Source organism: Phallusia mammillata, chromosome 5 (genome assembly GCF_965637545.1).
Source record: "Phallusia mammillata chromosome 5, kaPhaMamm4.hap1.1, whole genome shotgun sequence".
NCBI lineage: Eukaryota > Metazoa > Chordata > Ascidiacea > Phlebobranchia > Ascidiidae > Phallusia > Phallusia mammillata.
In genome coordinates, this window is record NC_137256.1 from 25568410 (window position 1) to 25590556 (window position 22147).

Here is a 22147-nt window from a genome sequence, read left to right on the forward strand (position 1 = left end):
TAATACACATTTCCGGCATTAGAGTTCCGGTGTGAGTGTTTTAATTCAACATTATAAGACAACCATTCGTAAGATTACAAATTAGCAGTAACAGTTAAGTGGCCCGCGCAATCATTCGTAAACCGCATTTGGCCCTTTGGCCAAAAAACTTCGACACCCCTGGCTTATACTGAAAGAGGGTCAAAATGTTACTAAATTTTTTAACTCATATCTTAAAATTTGTATTTTTTAAGAATTATGATTCAAGCCAAAATGCTTGTCGCGTATGCTTACTTCAATCTTGTTTAAAAGTGGAATGGTCCACGATGTTATGCCTGAAACGAGTTCAGAACCACTGTATTAACGTGTCGTTTACTATGTTTCAAATTTAAGAAATGTATTTTAAACAAAGCTACAAACGATATAAATAATCTATCAGCAAACAAAAAGGTAATTCGTATTCATCTACAGCTTGCATTTAACACCTTGTTAACACAAAACGAAAGGTATTTATTGAACGTGCCGTGGCAGGTTTTAGGCATATTTTACAAACATAATGTAGACCCTCGGACCAAACTTCTACGTATAAGGAATGAAGTATCTTTCTCCACACGCAGCACATGTATTGCATCTCCATCTGCAATCCCTTTACATTTACACCAAGGCGCTAAACAATCAGATTCTTAACCAGAAGTACGAAGCACCCAAGCAGGGGGTACGACATGCAGTGTGAAATTATACGCTATTTAGGCATATTTGTGAAGAATGCATAACAAGTTACTTTGTTATATACCTGGGCTGATTTGAATTGACTGATTGTTAGTGTGCTGTAAATATTGTTTAACTTACAAGACTGTTTTAATGCATGCATTCAACACGTAACTTATAAATACACTGAGTTTAATTCCTATTATTACAATTTTATTTACTTCCGTCGGCCATTGTAGACCGGAGGTACGACAAAATTTAATGAAAGCTCAAAAGGGTACGAGCGCTAAAAAAGTTAAGAAACACTGCTTTACACCAAGGCGCTGACCAATCAGACCACCCATAAATAGTGTGAGAAAATTTGTCGGCTATAGGAGTTAATGATCCATTCAAAAAAGACGATTAATGGTTTTGTAATTCAACACTTTGCGTCAGGACTTTTCTTTCGCAGTCAGGCCTTTTCCTATCGACAATCACGAAAGCCAGACCTTGCTCTATTGCAGGATACACTTTTGTGGGTATATATAGGCGTTATAGCAACGTTAAGTGTGAATGCTTCACACATTTATATATATATGCTCTCTTATATGGTGGAATAGTTGAAAGGGCAGACATGTTAACGGCAGGTTTGAACTAATTTAAAATGTAAAGTATCAGATGCATTATATAAACTAAGTAAAGTAGGTTGGCAATGTAAAAGGCATCTGGGAGTTAGCGCTTTTAACCTTCGAGCCAACAGCAAATATGTTTCCAATCATCTGTTACTAAACTTTAAGAAACAAATCGACATTTTGAAGTTACAAATCGGGTTCGGCTATAAATGGCGTTATGTTTATTTTTAAACCTTTTTACTGTTCATGCCAATGGGTTTAAGTTTAGGAATACAATCATTTCGGAGCCAAACGCCTGCCCAACCAACGTGTTTTGTCTTCAAGCTGTATGTCAAAACTTGTAGTTCAACGTGCCCAGTTGCAAACTTTGCTTGGTAAAACATTTTTTCGAAGCCACAGAGTGAAATATTCAGTTGCTTTGAATGTTTAACACAAACAAACACCTTTTGAGCTTGTTTTTATTATTTATTTGCAGGAGAAAACATATAAAAAAAACATGTTGTTACAACTGACAGCGGCTTTGCTGTATTATACGTCACTGGTCAGCGGACAGCAGCGATGCAGTTACGTCACTGTTCCAGTATGCGGTGATGACGTCAATAATGTCACACCTGGGAGTCTGATTAGTGGGAGGAGTGAAAAGGGCGTCGCTGGGCCACCAGGAAAAATGGGACCTAGCGGATTTACCGGACAAAAAGGGGATATCGGCGCCGTATGTCTAAAAGGTGATATTGGGCCGCCCGGCGAAGTGGGTTTACGGGGATTTCCCGGGCTAAAAGGCGAAAAAGGGGCTGTTGGGCAAAAGGGAGAAGCCTTAGACTTAGAAGATTTCAAGCGAGAAATAAGAGAAAGATTTCTAGGTAAAACTGTTTTATGATTTAATTATATTGTATTGGTTTTTTAATTGTATTGGATTCGTGTTTATCTATCTGTGTTTCATATATTTTAGAAAGTGTGATTAAACGTTGGTTTTCAATGTAGACTATTTGTAAATTGTCGATTATTATTTTTGCGAAAAGATATAAAACATGAGAATCGTAAGTCAGTTACGCAATCCTCAACAACAAAACAAAACTTCCTATCGGTTATGCACAAGTTGGGTTTTCCGTTTCATGTGTTTGCTTCAATTTTCCAGAAATTGAAAATTTACTACCTGCTGTCAACTGTTCTACATCATCAGTGAGCGGTTACCAGCGATTGCGTAATTACAAGAAAGCAGTCTGCGACAACGGTTGGACGGTAAGTTGAACAATATGTATAATAGCAACTTGGAATTACAACACTCGTATATTTCCTACATGACAGGTTTTTCAACGGCGATTTGACGGAAGTGTGGATTTTCAGCGAACCTGGCAGGAATATAAAGATGGATTTGGAAAGATGGAAGGAGAATTCTGGCTCGGTGAACAAATTATTTTGTTTAAACGCGTAAATTGAATTTGACCAAAACTTTAAACAACCCAGGTTTGGATAAAATATTCGAATTGACAAGTGGACAGAACTGCAAACTGAAAATAAAGATGACAGGTTTTGATGACACAACGCCTTATGCACAGTACAAGTATGATTTCTATCAAGAAAATAATATGCCCATATGGTGGCGCTACAACTTGGTCATGTAATAGGGTATTTGTGGCAACCGGAGATCAAATTGGGCAGGAACTCGGCCGAGTGGTCTGGCGCGCCTGACCCACATACAGACATAAAAAACTGATCGGGTTCGAACCCCGTAAAAAAATGAGCATCAAATTTATCTGCATTAAAAAATGTTATGTTAAAAAATATCTCATTTAAAAAGTAAAAATACAATTTTCCTTCAAAACCTATGTCAATGGAAATATGCGTGTTAAATTATCAGGTTTCGCCGCTCCTCCTGAGAGTGGGAAAACGCTGCTTCTCTTGAGAGTGTAAAAAGTGGCACACCTTTGATAAAGAGCATCTCACCTAATCAAAAATACACATCGGTTGAGAAAGTGCTGAAATATTGGCAAATAGTATACGTCCCAGAGCATAAAGTTACTAGGTCGCTTCACCGCGCAACTTTTTTACTTGTTTCGCTCTGGTAAATAGGAAAAGACGGTCCATATAGTATTAACGCTAACAACAACAAATTGTTCACATGGGACAAACATTTCAAAGCTGAAAATCCACTTTTTTATTACACTTTACAAAAGTTTTAACACTTTACAAATTAATTCGCTTTTCTGCAATCAGCAATCAAACGCGACGGTCTTATTTCATGGCGGTGTATTTATTCTCGCAAACAAGTCAAACTTCGGATGAACCACTGCAACTTGTCATAGCTACTAAGTTAGCTAGATGATATTCAACACCATCCCAAGCAAAACTAATCAAATATCTTTTAAACACAAAACTTTTGCTACTTTATTTACCACAAGCCACCGGACCGACGGGCAATAACAGCCTAATGGGGAAAATAACAAAATGAATTGTCATTGACACGTGTAAACTTCTACTATTTCTGTCAAGACGCAAAGTGTTGGTGTAGTTTTCCTGAAGCACCACAAGCTAATTTGTCAATTCGCTCGTTAATTAATTTATTTTGCAACAAGACAAAATCGTGCAATAATCCCACAATCTACATGCAGAATTGTGACACAGATAGATTTGTTGATTTATTAGCGACAAAGTATTTCTTTTCACATTCGAAATCTTTGTTTTTTTGCAAAACAAGTCTTTGTATAACACATGTTAAGTATGAAGGTCATATAAAAGCGTGAAATGTCAAAATAAGTGAAAACTAAGTAAGGAAATTTTAGTCACAAATTTGAAACCTTTCCTTTGCAGAACGAATCTTTGAAATTAGCCTATGTTTTAATTTATGAATGATTATCCCGTTATTTGTCTGTTCAATCATAGATATTATAAAGTATAGTATCTATGGTTCAATAAATACACGGCCCTGAAATGTTTGTTTCCAAAACGAATGTATTTTAAAAGGAATTTTAATTTGCAAGGAAAATTACATTTGGATTTTTCCACTCTAAGGACCTCGAGCAAACATATTCCAACTATTCTTTTGTTTTCACAACTCGAAAACGTTTTCTATTTTGCAAGTAAAAAAACAATCAGGTTTTGTAAAAGGAATCACTGAACCGACTGGCCTGAAATCAGGTCCTACGAGATGCGGGTGCAGCCGGTTCTCCGCGTCAAGGGCCATAACAGTTTAATGGGGTCATAAATATAAAAACTAAAATGAACAGTAACGTGTAAACTTGTAGTGTTTGTATAAAGACGCAAAGTGTTGGTGTAGTTTTCCTGTATAGCATTTTGATTCTCTCGTTTAATACAAGTATGGGATAATCTAGTTCTGACTAGAGTGCGAGTAGGGCCCATAAAATGTGTTGTACCAGGACATGTTATTGCCCTCCAGGGCCCTGTCTAACATTTTGAAACAAACAATGAGCATCAAATCTACTTCGTTAAAATTTTTGTTAGCGCATTACAAGTTTTACAATTCACAACTTAAGATACATATTTATACCATGTGAACATTTAAATTGGTTGAAACCAGGGAGTCGAACCACTTGTTATACGGGTTCAGGTTCGGTTCGGGTTCACTTTTTTGGAGTTCGGTTTGCGGTTTGTAAACCGGTTTAAATTTCGTTTTCATTAACTTAGTTCTACCCATAATTCGTCATTTTTGAAACGCCCTGTAGCGCCTATCTTGCGTATTCTTTAGTACAGGGGTGGGCAAACTTTTCAGTACAAGGGCCGCATTCAAAAGTTCTCAATTTTATGGGGAAGCATAGTATATTAACCCAAAATATAAACATAACATGTTTCCAGCTAAATACAAATACGTTTGTTGCAACTTGATTGATCGTACAGATATTGGTTGAAACGCATTAATTGCAATTGTTATAAAATGAACAGACATTTATTGCAACGTAGGCTACACGAAGTATTTTTTTAAGTTTCTTGCGCCAACAGTAAACAATAAAAGTTCCTTTTGTGTCCATCTTTAGGTGTTGTGCGGGTAACGACCGTTTGCGAAGTACTGCCACGGCCTAAACTTGATCCAAAGTGACAAAGTTTTGGCGTCAACAGTGCAAAGTAGGCTGGATTTGAAAACGTAAATCGCTTTTGCTTTTATTCTCCGCTGTAACAAAATATCCAAAACTAAATCATCGTTAAAATTGCTGTTTCGGCAAATCGTCTATTCCAGTGCTTCCGCGACGAACTTTCTGGTGGGCCGCGAAGCTTTTCAAACTATTACCATACCAATATATAAGTTAAAAAAGTTGCACAGTATGTGCGAACGTACTTTTAATTTTGAACATTTTTCTCAATAATATAATATTTCTCACTATGAAAGCCGGGTAAGATTTCACGTTAAACAAAGCTTTATTACACAACCAAACTGTGATTGTCGCGTCACAACAGTACTTGTACTAGTTGTAAAATCTTGATGCTAGAACTGTCTTTGTTAGCTTTATTTGGTCTTTGACTAGCTACAAAATTGATAAAGCAAGGAAAATAAAGAAAAACAAAAAATCCCAGAAAGTAGTAGTGATCTCACCATATCGAATCAGCAAGCTCAGGCTTTACATTAACGGAACTATTGCTTGTGTGGTTATTATTTTTCTGCCTCAATTTTAGTTATTTTTCCATTGTGGTTTTGTCGCAATATTAAATGGTGGTCCGCCCCCAAACATTTTTTTTTGAAGTGGGCCGCAAACTGGAAAAGATTGGGACGCACTGGTCTATTCAGTTTACGCACATTTGTTCTTGAAACAGAACGAAGAAATGGTGTGAAGTGACTATTTGCAAAATACTTTGGCAGAACCTATAGGCATGTAAAAAGTCTAATGGCACGGGTACAGACACTAAACATGGTATAGATATGGGCAAGTCCCACTCTGGTATTTTTGAAAACTCTACGCCTGTGTTCATAATACCATTTAGCGTTTGCTTTCTCTTTTAAATTTACAAACATTTGACGAGCCGCATGAACTTTGCCCACCCCTCCATTAACGTGTCGTTTATCATGTTTCTAAAATATTCTATCAGCCAATAAAAAGGAAATTCGCCATCATCTACCGCTTGCATTAAACACCTGGTTAACACAAAACGAAAGGTAAGACGTGCCGTGGCAGGTTTTAGGCTGCATAGTTTCCCTTGGATCAAACTTTTCCGCATAAGAAACGAATCCATCTTCGACATAAAGCTTCAGTACATTGTTTGAAATCAATAAAAATTCTGGTGGGGATTACAAAAAATAATACAGGCTGCATTTTTACCGGTTCGGTTCAGGTTTATTGAATTTAACCGCTCAAACCGGTTCGCGGGTTCGGGTTCAGCTCCCAGCGTTAAACTAAAAACATAAAGGAAAGCGAAAAGTGTGTCCTGGGCGACCCAAAATAAACAGAAAAACACCATAGGGTTTGGTACATAGCAACGGATACCAATTTGTTAACTTAATTCTACCCATATTTCGTCATTTGTGAAACGCCCTGTAGCTCTTATCTCGCGTATTATTCAGTACATTGTTTGAAATCAATAAAAATTCTGGTGGCGATTACAAAAAGTAATACAGGCTGCGTTTTTACCGGTTCGGTTCCGGTCCAACGCCAAACAAGTTATAAGGTTAACTCCGGTTCGGGTTTTAGAAAAACGTTTATTACGAATCAGGTTTAACGAACGTAACCGCTCAAACCGGTTCGCGGGTTCGGGTTCAGTTCCGTATCGGCTCCCAGCGTTAAACTAAAAACAAAAACATAAAGGAAAGGGAAAAGTGTGTCCTGGGCGACCCAAAATAAACAGAAAAACACCAACCAAGAATGTGTTTCGTTTTCGCAGTTCGTTTGCAATCGACGACGAATCAGAGAATTATCGTTTACATGTTTCTGGCTTCAGTGGAACGGCTGGTGACAGTTTGGATGGACATAGCAACGGAAGTCCATTCACCACCAAAGATCGGGATAATGATCGGTAAATACAGTTTATGTTCATAAGTATAAAAAATATTTCCGCATTGTCAAACGAACAAGATTTTTTTGATACATTGCAAATTTCTTTTATGACGTCACATTGCAAGACAAAAACAATTGTGCAAAATTAATTACACAGAAAACATATAAAGTACAGGAAAAATACAATGATAAAAATGCAAATTAATTTTGTTTAATTTAAAAAAAAAACTGAGTAAACGACTCACTCGTATTTTTAATAATCTTTTTAAAAACCGTTTATTAAAAAAATCAAAAAAATCCAAAAATAAATTCATTTGGGTAGTAAGTGTGTGACGTCATAAAACCATCAAAACAGCCTGTGTGACGTCGCCACTGATAAGTAATGGCGCTATTGGTTGAAACACACGATTAAATATTCCACTATGTGTTTGTGTAGTTTGTATCGAGGTTAAGTTTTATTGGAATTTTACATTGTGACACAGGATGAGTTGGCTCAACTGTGCACTTAAATACGGCGCTGACGGTGGATGGTGGTATAGTGCTTGTGGCTATTCTAAACTCAACGCTGAATGGGGACGATCAGAAGGTGAATGGCGCAACATGATCTGGTATTACTGGAAAGGGCCGTATGAAGCGATTAAAGAATCAACGATGATGTTTAAATGCGAATAAAATCAACATTTCTCTTCCAAAGATGAAAATATGGACTTTTATTAATTTTCCCGTATCAGTGTAAATTATGTAAATACAATTACCCTGTTGAATTGTTTAAATCTCGCTAGATAAAAATTCGCATAATTCTACTTTGTAACAGTTAGTGATTAGGATTTATTTAAAAAAATGTTTAAGTTTTCTGCAAAAGTGATTTCACCCATTTTTATGCAAATTAATTTGAATGTAAATATATATGCAGATAAACCGTGGTATTATTACTAACAATTCAAATACGTGCAAAAATGCTTGCATCAAAAACGTAGATTTGATTTTGTGAATACAATACACGGCTCAATCAGCACTTGTTAAATTGTGTTTCGAGCTTTTCATTTTAGACAGCAAGAACAGAATAAGCAGAAGTTAACGAACTTCAGTTCAAAATTTCAACTTACTGCACACAAATGACGTAGCTCTGGGAAAGTTAGAAATCGCCATGGAAACTAGAGTTCCAAGTGTTCGACAATTTGTAAAAAATGGCGAGTCATCTTCAATTGCCCTGGTAACGGAGAAGAGTTTTGTCATATTGTTGCCATGGTTACTAAAGTTGAAACCCACTTTGTCACTCTATTGTCAAGGAAACAAATGCAAAGCATCATTTGCTTCTCATACCGTTGTCATGGCAACTCACTTTGCATCGTGCCATGGAAGATCGGAAAACATCGGATTTCTTCGGAAAATAAGAATATATTGTGAGGTGATATACGTATTTGCCAGTGGTTTTCAACCGGTAGGAATTCTAGAACTTAAGGAAAGGAATTTACTTTCATTTGTTAATATTATAGTTCAATTAACTTGCTTGAAGCTGAATAAATTACTACACTATAATAAACTTCAGCGATTTTGTTTTTAACGCTAATTTGCTGTTACTTGTTAAGCCCGGTTTACATCAAGCGCGAACGCGAACAGCTCTTTTTTTCCTCACGCAAATGACGCGAAAATCGAGGTTTACACCAGGCGCGAACGTTGCAAACAAAGTCGTTTCGTCCGCTCATCCGACAGTGATGCACTGCCAATATATGATAAGACTTGCAATTAATTTCATGAAATTGTGTGTAAAATAAATGTTTTTGGGTCAAACAACGTTTAGTTGTTGCATGTGAAGGTTTAATCAAACAATAGTACACAGTACAAATCCCGTGACCATTAAAAATGTGGTTTTGCAACTGATAATGAAATTGCTCCTAAACCAAAGTCGTTGTTTATGTAATGCAAAACTACTCTACTCTGTGCAGCTAACTTAAGAAATTGTTCTCCAAAGTATTCGTGTGTCTTTTTTATCTTACATGGTTGCACTCTAAAACTTAAACGTGTACCATTTTGGGGGATAAAATACAACAAAGTTAATACCCATTAAAGTTTCCAAAAACTATGTATTTTCAATTTGATCTACCTGGTGGGTCTGTACATTGCAAAGCCATTGCACCGATTCTATCACCATTTGAAAATATTACATTGATCATGTGTTCTTTGATATGACAGCGCGAAATATGACTGTCCAGCACTTTTATGAGTGATATATTCTTACAATTTGCATCAATTGACATTGTGTAATAAAGTTGCAGCGCCTAAACCTCCATATGACTACAAAGTAACCGACATAAATGACCAAGACTGATCATTCCTATATATTCTGGGCAAAATTCTCGCGCGAAACGCCGTTTCTGTTGCTCACGGAGCAACCCAGACGCGAAGCGCGCAAACGAGAGAAGCGCGAAATGGGACTTTCCCACGCGTTGCTTAAATAGAACAAGAAATTTCGCGTTGCTCGCTTCGAACGCGCTTGGTGTAAACCGGCCTTTATGATCATGGGCGACGGCACGTAGGGCAGGAGGGGGCACGTGCATTTGCGGTTGCATGACCAAAGCGGGTTTGTATTGAGGTTTAAGTGAAGCAAACGCGTTTTGTTTTATGCGACTAATAAGCCGCGCCAACAGAAAGTCGAATCACAAGCACCGATGCCTACCTCGTATGCTGCACATGTCAGCTTTATAGTAGGGGATCGCCAGTTTGACCATCAGTCAGCAACTTCCTTCTAACATGTTCATTACTAGCAATACAGTATTATACAAATCACAGTACGAAAGATAACGACATGAATGACTTTCGGCAGGCAAATCACTAAGCTTGCATAGCTCAGATGTTGATTTCCCAGGTTATACACCAACCTGATCGAAGCCAATTTGGGGAAACGTCACTTAGTAAAACTGTGCAGTTTGTCAAAGCAATCAGAGTCTTGAAACTTACAGAGTCTGCCTGTTTATCTGCTGGGGTCGCTTGTTGTGCAGCAGGACTTCCAGGCGGCGAACCAACCACTTCATCCATCTTGGAAATCTACACAAATGTAAACAAATCTGAATGAACACATTTATCAAAGTAACATTAACAAAATATCTGGTGTTAAGCTTCTGTGATTATCAAATTAAGATATTTTAAATTGTGTCACTAAATACTCGTTTTTGCTGAGTCATCTTATGTTTTATAGCTTAATGATGAAATGCAGTTGTGCATGACAATGCTGGAACTCATTATAATCAATTTTCTGCCAAAATCAGCTCTATCCTTTTAAAGAAAACTTTACATGGAAATTTCATCTTGCATACATTGGTAGTAATTTAAAATACAGAGGGCTATGTCTCTTGTAAGTCCAAAAAAAAATTAATGTCTTTTGGTAAACTGGAGGCAAAAGTGTTAAGTGAATAAAAAGCACAAAGCACATAAACATCTTACACCAAATGTTTTCAAAGAAAGATGTTTTATATACCAACTACTGCTTCAATGTATTGCTGATCATGGAACAAGATATAGATCAGAATTTAATACTAAAGCATGTAGCAACCACATGAATTTATATATCTACCATATACAGGATAAGAATCAATATTTTATCACAGGTTTGCAACAATATGCTTAAGACCCAACATGAATTTGTTTGTGTGTTGCAATTATATTTACTTACCCAGATCAGTATATGATTACCTCAGTTTTGCTGGAAGCTGTCATTCTCAATACATTTTACTCTTACTTGCCTTATTACCTATGGCACACAAATGAGAAAATGATACCTCAGCAAAAACCAGTTCATAGATGTTTTGTATCTTCTGAATTTGCCAATTAGGTTGTAACATTAAATTTGTCGTTTGTAATTAATCTCTTCATGATCCACTGTTTTCCAGCAAAGCATCAAAGGATCGAAGTAGATGGACAACCTTAAGCATTGCAACAAAGATTAGGATCTTGGAATAATAACTTTTTATCAATCTTTTACGTGACTCAAGTGGATATAAATGGGTGTAAATGATGTGGCCCCTTCATAACACTGATGATGGCAAGAGCATTTTTCGAAACGTTTAATTAATAAAGCATGTCGCTTTTAAGCCAATTTAGGCCATTGTTATTCCTATTAAAAGTGTTTCACAAGATACTTGTTTTTGCTGAGTCATCATATGTTATATATTTAGCTAAAATACAACAACAAATGCCTTGGCTTCAAAAGTACAGTTCCAGGCTAAAGAAGTGAATATTGAACCTTATTCTAAACATATCTCATGTTTGCAATCTAAAGGGTACAAATGTCATGAAATTGCAGCCTACAATAGACTGGGTCATGTGCCAAACGCAAACAAGAGCCCTAGGTCGGTGCACAGACGAAAATACATTATCACGCATAAAGCGGGCTTGTCTTGGCTAAAGCAACAAAAAGTATGAAATTAGCTGGAAATTATTTGACTAATAATGTAGTTTATGATTGTCATATTTTTCAGGCTTTTTGCTTCAACTTTGAACCAAAATAAGTAAATATTAGAGTTTTTCTCAATGAATGCTAGTTTGAAATCTATAATCCTAATGTAATGAAACAGAATATATGTATATCTGACACATCCATAAACCATAACCCACAATATAGCAAGTGAAAAAATATGTAAAAAATTCCTACCTAAAACAGAATCAGTCGAGTCCATCCTGATGACTTTTCTCCAATAAATTCTGTATGTGTTTAATAACCAAGCCGACCATCAGAGTAACAAAACAGTTGTAACAAACATTCACATCTCTCCATCAGTTTTAGCAACACATCCCTCCAATGGTAGTTTCAGTTTCGATCAAATTCTAAAATTAAACATAATTAAAGATAACTTTACTGTGTGTTATAAAACACCAAAATAAATTCCAATACAGTGTTTTTTAACTTTGTTGAGCTTGCAGACCGATAACATTTTTCACCAAGTTTTGCAGGCCGGTGATTTTATAAAATCTAAACAAACCTCTTTGGTTTCGTTGTTACTAATTTCTCTCATGTATAATAGAAAATATTCTTTCTTAAACTGTACCAGCAGTTAAGAAACATTATCTCATGAAGCCTTATAACCGTTATGTTCTACATCCCTAAAAATAATTAATCCATATTAACCTTTTTTGCAGTCCGACTTGTTTATTATTGTTATTTTGGTAACATCCACTGACTCTCAGCTACCTCCATGGCACCGGAACGAACATGGTGATGAAGAAACTGATATTTCGTATTGACAAGTGATATAACATTCAGGTGAAGGTAATACAAATGAGTCAGGGATGCCAAAAGTTGGGCAGTGATCCAAGAACCGACCAAATTAGGAAGTTGATCACCTGTTAAACAACGTAACTTATTAATAGTGTTGTGGTTTTACATAGAAAAGAAGACATTATTAGAGAAGGAGCAAATAATACAATATTTTTTCCACAAAAAGTAAATCAAATCATAAATTTAATATGACAGGTATTAATATAAGAGTTAAAGTTGTTTGTTACAAGCTTGCTACAAAGTCAGGATAATTTTAACACTTTTAATTCAACTGATTACCTATAAGTTAAAGTTGCACAAAAAGTGGCAGTACAGCAGCTTGTCTCTAGAGCATCTTTTAAAATTTGTATGCTGGCGACTGTGATATAATGACCAATATATTGCTACATTTGCTCTTGTGGCTTTTGGCTTCTTAAGTTAAGATTTCGGGGGATCAAAAATGTACATATTACATGCTTGGGAGATATAGGAACCTAGCAGCTAGACTGTTTGTATGCATGTTGTTTAAAAGCAATCCACAGTCTTAACATATAACAATGTAAATAGTGATGTGAAAACTGCTAGAAGCAAGTGGTTAAGTTAAGTCTATGGATGAAATTACACACCAGTCTGTACTTTTATGCACCAGTGAATTGGATATTATGGAATAAATATCATTTCCTTAAAACTGTAATTTACAAACATTGGCACACTGGTGGCCATTGTTGAAATAGGGACCTGTGATGTGGGCATATATAGTTAAAAGGTTGTGGACTCCTGTTCTATCTACATACCTGCACATGTAGGAGAAACATTGTGCTGTTGCAATGCCAGGGATATACTGCATGAATTGCATTAAGCAAACATTCCGTCGATAAACCTGTGTTATAGAAAAATATGAATGTGTGAATAAGTGACAGAGATTTTACAAATGTTTGTATGGTAAGGAGTGGAATATAACAATAAATTCTGCCTCTGCTCTCATAGACCAAAATTATATGTAACATCTGCCACTAAATATATGCAACATCTTTCATTGTGATACAAAACAACTAAAAACCTTGCAACTCTATTCCAACACGAAAATAGCCCAGTGGCATGTGTGTTCATGCATAAAGCAGCGTCCAATTGACAAAAACCAACCAATCGCTCCTATGGGAATTGACTGTCTGGAAGCCCAGGCGCTTTAACACATATTAAGAGCTGTAAAGATAACTTATAGGCTGATTGGGCCAAAATTTAAAACAGCAAACTAAAATGCTCTTTAAACAATAACAACCTTACTTCAGATTTTTTCGAGCAAAGATTTTTTCACTTAAACCCCTGTTCTGTCACAATTAACAATTTGATAAGTCAATACAAAAAGATGCAACAGCTCCAAGTGCAGCAAGTTGCAAGTAAGGTATGTGTTTACGTATTAACAATATTGTTGATACCAAGCTAGGAAACCAACAGCAGTTTCAACACTGAGGTCCACAGTCCCTTACCTAAAGCTTAAAATCATTACAGCATCCTTTTAATATCAGACTGTGGTGCTCATCATGTACAAATCAAAGTAAAATTATATATTGCTGAACACCCTATATTCCAAGTAACAAATGCAATTGTTTTTGTACAATTCTAAAACAGTATGTGTCCATTACTGTAGGGAACCAATAAAGCAAAATCTTTGGATTTTTAACAGTTATGAATACTAATGAATGATTTGCGAAAAAATGTTGGTATTTAACCTATTTGACATTTATGTGCAAAAGGGTGTTTAACATAAAATGTATGTGAACTATAATAAATTCTTGTGGCTACCGTGAAAAGTAAGAATTAATCCCAACAGGTTAAATAACTTTCATCTCTTTCGCTTGTGTTTGATATTTCATGCATCATCAGATATAAAATATCTGTTACAAATCGTTTTGCAAACACATACCAGAAATTTAGTTTAGGCGTGTGCAACCTGCGGGCCATTGATAAAAGGTTGTGCGGCCTTGAGAAGCTTGGATTTCAAATGTACTACCAAACAAGTCCAATTGTGATATATTTTTGAGTAGATTAATGTGCATTTTGGGGATAAATCGAAAGCAAAATTTAGTTGTAGTTAACTCAATATAGATATTTTTGGTATGCAACAAAGTAAAATCACCTTGTGATATATAAAGGTGTGGCCTACCACTTAAAATTGGTAATTGTATTTGATCCCACAGTGACCAAGGTTGCATACCCTAGGTTTACATAATTGCATACAATTGGTTTTTTGAAAATAAAAATGACTTAAAAATGACCCTTAAAATGGAGTGTGGACAATTTTGACCCACTTGTTCAACACAGTTTAAGAACAGAAAATAAACATATCCTTTTTTGCAAAGCTGAAAACTAACATGGTAAATTGGTTACCTCAAAACAGTGTCAGAAAGTTGAGATGGCTTCACATAAGTAATAAATCCATATGTGCAGAGCAGAGACATTTGGCTTAATCCACGTTTTATCTTACATATTAGAGTTGTTGCAATATATATTAGGATCAGTTAAAACTAACCTACTTTTTTGTTCAATGGGTAGCTGTGGAAAAAAAAATAAGTAAGAATTATTTAATACAAACACAAAAGGTAAATAAATAATTTTGTTTCACATCATTTTTCGCTTTTTACTTGGGCCATGTTTTGATAATTATTCGACATTCATACAAATCAACTTTTCAGCAAAAATTAAGGCTATTTCATTGCTTCTTAAAAGCTATCAAAACTCTGTTAAATAAGTCAGGTCCTGTGAAACTTTCCGTTTTGTAACTTACAAACAAACAAAACTGCGCCTTTTGTCTCTGTGCTAGTGATGCTATTTTGTCTTTGGGATGGCAACATGTAATAATATGCAGCATATCGCATGTTTGGTGTCGCCTAAGATATTTGTTGAAGACGTCCGGAATTTTGCTCAGACAGATATTGTAATCCTAATCTAATGTGCCTCAATCTTTTTCAATATCCAACTATTGCAAATGTATCTCATGTTTAGACAAGGCACGAATGAGGTAAAACAATATCACAGTAACAAAAGCCAACCCTTTTCGGATGTGCCGTTTATTAAACCAGTCAGAACCGACGCGGATTAATTCGTCTTCAAGTTTATTGTTGGTAAGAGATTTTTCACGGGTAATCCCCAAATTTTGCCGCGTAAATAAAATAATCTTGCACAGACAATTGTCTTTCTATGATATCACAAAAGGGCAAAATAATGCCTTATATTTTAAAAATAAGAGTAAAAATGATGTACAAAAACAGTATTATCGCTCATAATACTGATGCTGTAACTTCTACAAACATGTTTATCAATTTTTTTTTGTTGCATTTGAGGATGAAGGACTTTTTTTTCATCAACTTAAAGTAAATTTATTTTATTTGTGCACAGTATATTACATATACATATATCACATATATTTGTATATTAGTTGCACTGTAACTTAATCTATTTTTGTTGCTTTGTAATCTAGTGTTTATGGATTTGTGCAAATACATTATTTTATGCCATTTTTATGTTTTCATGCCTAAAAATATATTTTCTCTTTGCAACAATTTTATTAATTTATTTTTGCCACTGCGAATCCCTCATTACATAAACGTCCATGATATTGTATTATCATGCTGTAGGGTTTTATTGCACTGCATAGAGTTACCATATTTGCATGAGCAAAATTACGGACCGTTTTGGTAAATGTCTTTGTAACATTTGTGGTTTTTCAGAACCTACTGCAATTGGTCGTACATAAAACGTTTTTATTCATCAGAAAATGAATGGAAACGAGACATGTATCGACGTGGCATAAGTGGTAGTGTAACGATGACGAGATGTCGCAATTGCGCAGGCGCGCGCTCTTGCACGCCAAACGCCAAACCGTCGCCACAACTAGACATCGTCCCCAGACGACCGTCCAGCGGGCATTGGCGAACTGCTTATCGATTGTGGGTTTCCACTTGGCGGCTTCCCACATCGAGACAATCACCAGGCCTATCCCCAATTAAGTTATATTTTAAGCATAAAATGAATTTTAAAGGATGCTCAGTATACATTGACTGGTGCTGTCCCATAATCGAGACTGTTTTAAAAAGGATTCTTAGTGCCATAGAGATACAACCTATAAATACAGTTTGTATAGTTAAGTTCACGTATCGTAAATCGTTTTTGCTTTCGGAATAACAACGCAAAACTGCCAAGAATACGTCTGAAAAGATTAACCACATAAAATGAAGCAAAACATTAAATGAGATAAAAACAGATATGCAAGGCGATTTTTGGCTGAAAATATATCTGCTTTAAACTAATTTTGTTCGCTTCACTAAAAAACAAATTTCCAGCGAAGTGGAATAAGAGGTATTGATTTTATTACTCAGACGTTTCGACAAAAACCATTGTCATCATCAGTGAATAATGTAAAATACAAGCGGAAACAAGCGCGTTTATATACACAGAAAAGTAACGAGAAAAGGTCAATTACGTCACACCGGTAAAAGGTTTGCAGACAAACGAGGAGATAGCGCTAAAAACAGTGATCATCAGGTGTTAAAAAGCCGCAGGGGCATAGACGTTGTGTCTACGTTCAGTCCCGGTGTATGTTGTTGAATTTAGTGATTCTAAAATTAATAAGCGAATCCGATCCGATGTTGCGTCCAATATTTCAGGATCGGTTGACCCTGTGCATGGGGTTAGTTTGAAGATGCATGCACACTTCCGATTTTTCGTTGGTTTGATGCTCGTTTAATCGTGTGACTAAATTTCGTTGTGTCTCACCAATATAGGAGGACCCACTTTTCGTTGTGTCTCACCAATATAGGAGGACCCACTTTTCGTTGTGTCTCACCAATATAGGAGGACCCACATGAACACGTAAGCCTGTAAACAACACTGCAGCGAAGGTTGTTGCAAGGGCGGTCCTTGACAGAAAAGATTTGTTTCGCTGGCAATTGGTTTTTTAGTGAAGCTACTAGTTAAGTTCGTATCTTGTGTACCTAATTTTGTTTGGTTTCTTTTTACGACTTTCAAACCCGATTTAAACTGATATCTAAAACCTGAACTTTAAATGCATCTTTTCTTAGGGTATAGCCTTTCTGTTTTCCTTAATTATAGGTGGTTAAAATATTTTTAAAGAATCCAGTTTGGGGAAAACAAAGAAAGACAATAAAATGAGAAGAACTCTAATACCATAGATACTACGTACTGTATGTATCTATGATACAAGTTAACAGAAATACAAAACTAATAATAAATTGAAAAAGTAGTACGTAATATATAGTTTCCATAGTTGTCCATATTGCGGACAATTTCAATAAATACCTTTCTCGAAACTAAACTGGCGCCATATTGGATTTCATTGAACCGTGGATCAAAAACCGCACAGACATAAGCAAACGTACACTGCCTTAAACATCCTTCTTCGATGAAATAAGGGAAATCCAAGCAGTCCGTTTTGAATATTATAGTAAATAGGCATTTGTCCAATTGCTTGAATCACCTCAGCAAGGCAATTTCGGCCACTTTGAGAACTTTAATCGGCTACTTAGACACTGGATTCCATTGGGAGTGTAATTTAAAATTATTTCTGGACACAGATTTAAACCCGAATTTCAAACATGTCCAGGGAAATTTCGGACGTCTGGTAACCCTAACATAATGTAATGATGCAATTAAAAACTTAAAAAGCATTCAATTATGTGTTTGTATGTTTTCAGGCCTTTCTATAAACCTTGATGTGATCAACCAACACCTCTCAACTTCCAATATTTAATTGTATGTAAACATAGGAGTCTGTCGTGGGTCAACCGGGTTTGCGAAACTTTTAGGTAAGGGTTACCAGACACCTGGAACAAAATGTCCAAAATTAAGGCGTAAAAACTGCGTCAATAAATAATTTCATCAATTTCAAAACTTGCCTTGGGAATCAGGACAGATGTTGTTGGGCAATATCTCAAGAGAATTGATGCACAACTTCGTCTAACGATTTGGAACGCGTGCAAAGAACCTATCTGTCTCGTGATTTGCTGATTGGAGAAACTATAGTTGCGTTGGCTTGCAGGCTAGATTGTGCACTAAAGCTAGCTAATGTAACGGTTTTGTTTTTGGCTATAATTTCAAAAGTATGTTTAAATATCATAGTTATATTAATGTAAACCTGATTTCGTTTTGCTAGAGTATAGGCTAATGGGCATATGCACTGTACAAATGATTAAATTGCGGAGGCGTTAATGGCTTGCAGGCTAGATTGTGCACCAAACCTGCTAATATGTAACGGTTTTGTATTTAGCTTATTTTTTTGGCTATAACTTTAATAGTATATTTAAGTAAACCCGATTTTGTTATGCAGGAGTAGTTCGAAGGCTAATGTAGGCCTACAGTGCAAATGATCGAATTGCTCGGCACCTACCAGTTCAAAACATGTCGAAAAATGTACATAGGATATACGTAAAAAGCTGTGTTCATAAATTATTTAAAGATGACAAGTATGTGTTGCGACATAGGTTAGTAACCACTGGACTGTAAAGATACCAGGTTAAGTTTGTTGATATGTAAGTACGTGGTGTTACAGAACCATGGGTTATGTAGTGTTGCAGATAAAAGTGTGCGTATAGGCCAGTTTATCTTGTAAAATCTGTAATAATATCACATTTTTAACTTTATCAGTTTGTTATCTGATAATTTGAAGCAGAAGTGTACAACCTGCAACCGTGAAGAGACAGATTTATTTGGTCGTAAATATATGAATAAAAGTGTATGGGCGGCGTTTGTTAAAATTCTTTTTGCTAAATATTTGGCTTCAAAAACTGATATGAGAAGAATTTTGGTGAGGTCTAGGCCGAATGTAGTTTATAAGTCAAGCAGCCATACGTCAAACTTAATTATCAGGCACCTTAAAACAATTAAGGGTGTAAAACTCGTGGGGTTTAGGGGCCACATTGCAGATTGAAAATGATGCCGAGGCCGCATGTGATTTTTATTCAAGTTTTTATACACTTTTGCAGATCCTTATTTCACCAACAACCGTCAATTCCCTGCTGGTTTTTGTTTTCAAATTACAGATGTAAAGAAATAGGTTTATATCACATATAAACCATCTATTGACGCCCCAAAAGCCCAGATTATTTTCCAACTTGATGTACAGATTGAGCTGTACAGTGTGAAGATCAGTCTTAACTGTTTATGACATCATAATCTATATTGGACGCTTTTGGTACCTGTTTTTCGCGTTGTTTGTGCACAATATGCGCACAAAAAGTATGTCGCATATGGCTACTATAGTAGGTTGGTAATTCTCTTTTCTGTAACACAAATGTTAGAGCAGTTTGAAAATCAAAATTTTTGGCGAAGGTGGTTTAATTACATTACTGTCGCCAGTACATATATTTTAATAAACATGTTCACGGCCGTACGGCTACAAGTTGACTGAAACTTAACGCTTCGAGGAACGGTTAAATTTGTATCGTTTTTATTCATAACATATGAATTTTCATCTATAAATTATTTTTTTGTATGTCTCTGGTTAAATAATTGCTTTGACTTTAAAAAGTATAAAAAAATATTTTAATTAGATAAATATCTGAGAAAATACTACAATTGTTGTTAAGTGTGCGTGGGCCGCATTAGAGGGCTTCGTTACCGCATGCGGCCCTCGGACCGTGAGTTTGACACCCCTGCCTTAAAGATATATAGGCCTGGAAGGTAATAAGGCTCACCGCTTTTATTTTTTGATGTACAAGGAAAAATGTTCCGTTTTGTTTCAATTTCAAAAGATATAAGTACTTAGAATGATTTACAAAGTTTTGAACCTACAAGTTATGTGTAATAGTTACTATGAGAAAAACCAAATTTATAAGTGTTTGTTGACGACTTTTTATAATTTAAAATAAATTTGGTTACAAACATTGAAAGGTTTCGTTGTCGTAATGAAAACTTTTTAAGATATATCAGTAAAGAGGTCGTTTTACTTTAATTGGGACATTATTTTAGCTGGAAAAAAGAATGACTTTAAAATAATTATTTTACGGTTTTGTTTGTCGGCCATTGGTGGCAATAAGGCCCAACATTTTTTTCTCATTTTTAAATGGGCCTTTTAAGTAAAGGCGACTAGTATGCACATGGCACTCCCCCCACATAAAATGCCACCAGGGCCGCATTTGACTCGCGGCCGCAGTTTGGACACCCCTGTGTTGGTAGCTTAAACCAATGTACCAAAAATTAATCGGCCTTTTCACCGAACAATCCGACTTGAACCAAAGTTTGAGACGAGTTCAATGCAATATTCGTTGCAACACTTCGTACTAAAGACGTTTGTTCAGCAACAAATAACATCATCATCAGTTATTAAACTCGCCTTGGGACTCAGGACAGATGTTGTCAAGCAATATCTCAAGAGAATTGATGCACAGCTTCGTCTGACGATTTGTTGCTGTAGATTTAAAACTTCTTTCCAGCAAGGCGTACAATATACAAAAACTATTTGGCTGGTCATAGATGTCAAAAGTTTATTTCTACCTTGCGACCTAAAATGCAGTAAAGGCGATATATATCCCTGGGGTCGTTTTAAGAAAATGGCCACAATTTTTATACGTTTGAAAGAATAAACACGCAGGATTTTCAATATATTGGAAAATTTGAAATGTTTTTTAAATTTAAACGTTTCTAAATTTACTAAATATTTTTGAATGACAATAATTTCCAAAATACAAGACTGAGGAGTTTCATACTTTGTTGATTGGTTTCATGCGCAATATTTGACTGAATTTTTAATTTTTATTCAGTTCACTTTTTTACCCTTTTACCTCTATATATTTGTTACTATGTTTACCGACGTTAAAGAGAATATACTCTATTGCAGGGGTGTCAAACACTCGACAACAATGGAAGTATTTTGTCAGATTTTTATCGAATTATAACAAATTTTTCTTACTTTTCAAAGTGAAAGCTATTATTTAAACACACATACAGAAATTTAATTTATGTATAAAAATTCATATGTTATAAATAGAAACGATAGTAATTTAAGCATTCCTCAAATCGTACGGCCACAGAAACGAGTTTGTGCGGCCGTAAACATATGTTTGTTAAAATAATGTACTGGCCGCCGTGTTGTAATTAAAATTCCTTTGGCTAAAATTTTGTCTTTCAAACTGCTCTAAACAGATTTTGTATTACTGAAAGGAGTATTACTATAACCTAGTAGCCATATGCGCCAGACTTTTTGTAGGCCTATTTTGTGCAAACAATGCAAAAAACAGGTACCAAAAGCGTCACAATATGAACCAGGGGTGGGGAACCTTTTTGTTTATAAAGGCCACCAAACGGTTTATCAATATTCGTTTAGGCCGCATGGACTATTTCCCAGGCCAAGGATAGTGGTGTTCAAACTTTGTGACGTACAGAATGGTCGTTTGCAAATCCCTTGTAGAGTTGTAGCACCTACGGTCCAAGCTAAATACAATTCCTTACTACATTCCAATCTTAACAACAATATTCAGGATTTTTTAACCTAGAAACTCGCTTGTTTGCAAATATCAATGATCTAAGAACACCTTGTGACATCACAGACACGTTTAATACATTCGATTATGCGCAAACAATTGTTCTTTCGCAACACAAGTAAGATTGTACAATCTTGGGCTCTTGGCAGTACTACGAAAATCGCCATG

The 22147-nt window shown here is 35.7% G+C and overlaps 2 protein-coding genes across 8 annotated transcripts in view; one reads left to right on the forward strand and one right to left on the reverse strand.

Annotated features, from left to right (window-relative positions):
* Positions 1-1780: 1780 nt before the first annotated feature.
* Positions 1781-7257, forward strand: LOC145229728 (angiopoietin-1-like). Its single transcript, XM_080095059.1, has 5 exons — positions 1781-2158; positions 2434-2537; positions 2604-2700; positions 2763-2859; positions 7035-7257. Exons 1-5 carry the CDS (start codon positions 1795-1797, stop codon positions 7255-7257), a joined length of 885 nt encoding a protein of 294 aa, XP_079951185.1. The 5' UTR covers positions 1781-1794.
* LOC145228637 (uncharacterized) overlaps positions 6024-22147 on the reverse strand; it is a 39447-nt gene continuing 23323 nt past the window's right edge. Inside the window, exons 6-9 of one of the 7 annotated variants that reach the window (XM_080093804.1) lie at positions 10193-10279; positions 8577-8615; positions 6563-8444; positions 6024-6489 (exon numbers count right to left, since the gene is read on the reverse strand). In XM_080093804.1, the coding sequence (XP_079949930.1) occupies positions 8324-8444; positions 8577-8615; positions 10193-10279 (247 nt within the window). In that variant the 3' untranslated portion in view covers positions 6024-6489; positions 6563-8323. Of the gene's footprint in view, positions 6490-6562; positions 9996-10192; positions 10280-22147 lie in introns of those variants that run through there. The other 6 variants (XM_080093810.1, XM_080093807.1, XM_080093808.1 and 3 more) reach the window with 6 other exon arrangements.

What these genes read in the sequence shown, in the direction of transcription:
- LOC145229728 (XM_080095059.1), top strand. Translation starts at nt 1,795, where the DNA reads ATGTTGTTACAACTGACAGCGGCTTTGCTGTATTATACGTCACTGGTC. An exon ending in TCTGCGACAACGGTTGGACG is followed by an intron (nt 2,538 to 2,603) that starts GTAAGTTGAACA and finishes CCTACATGACAG; the next exon opens with GTTTTTCAACGGCGATTTGA. An exon ending in ACGCCTTATGCACAGTACAA is followed by an intron (nt 2,860 to 7,034) that starts GTATGATTTCTA and finishes AAACTAAAAACA; the next exon opens with AAAACATAAAGGAAAGGGAA.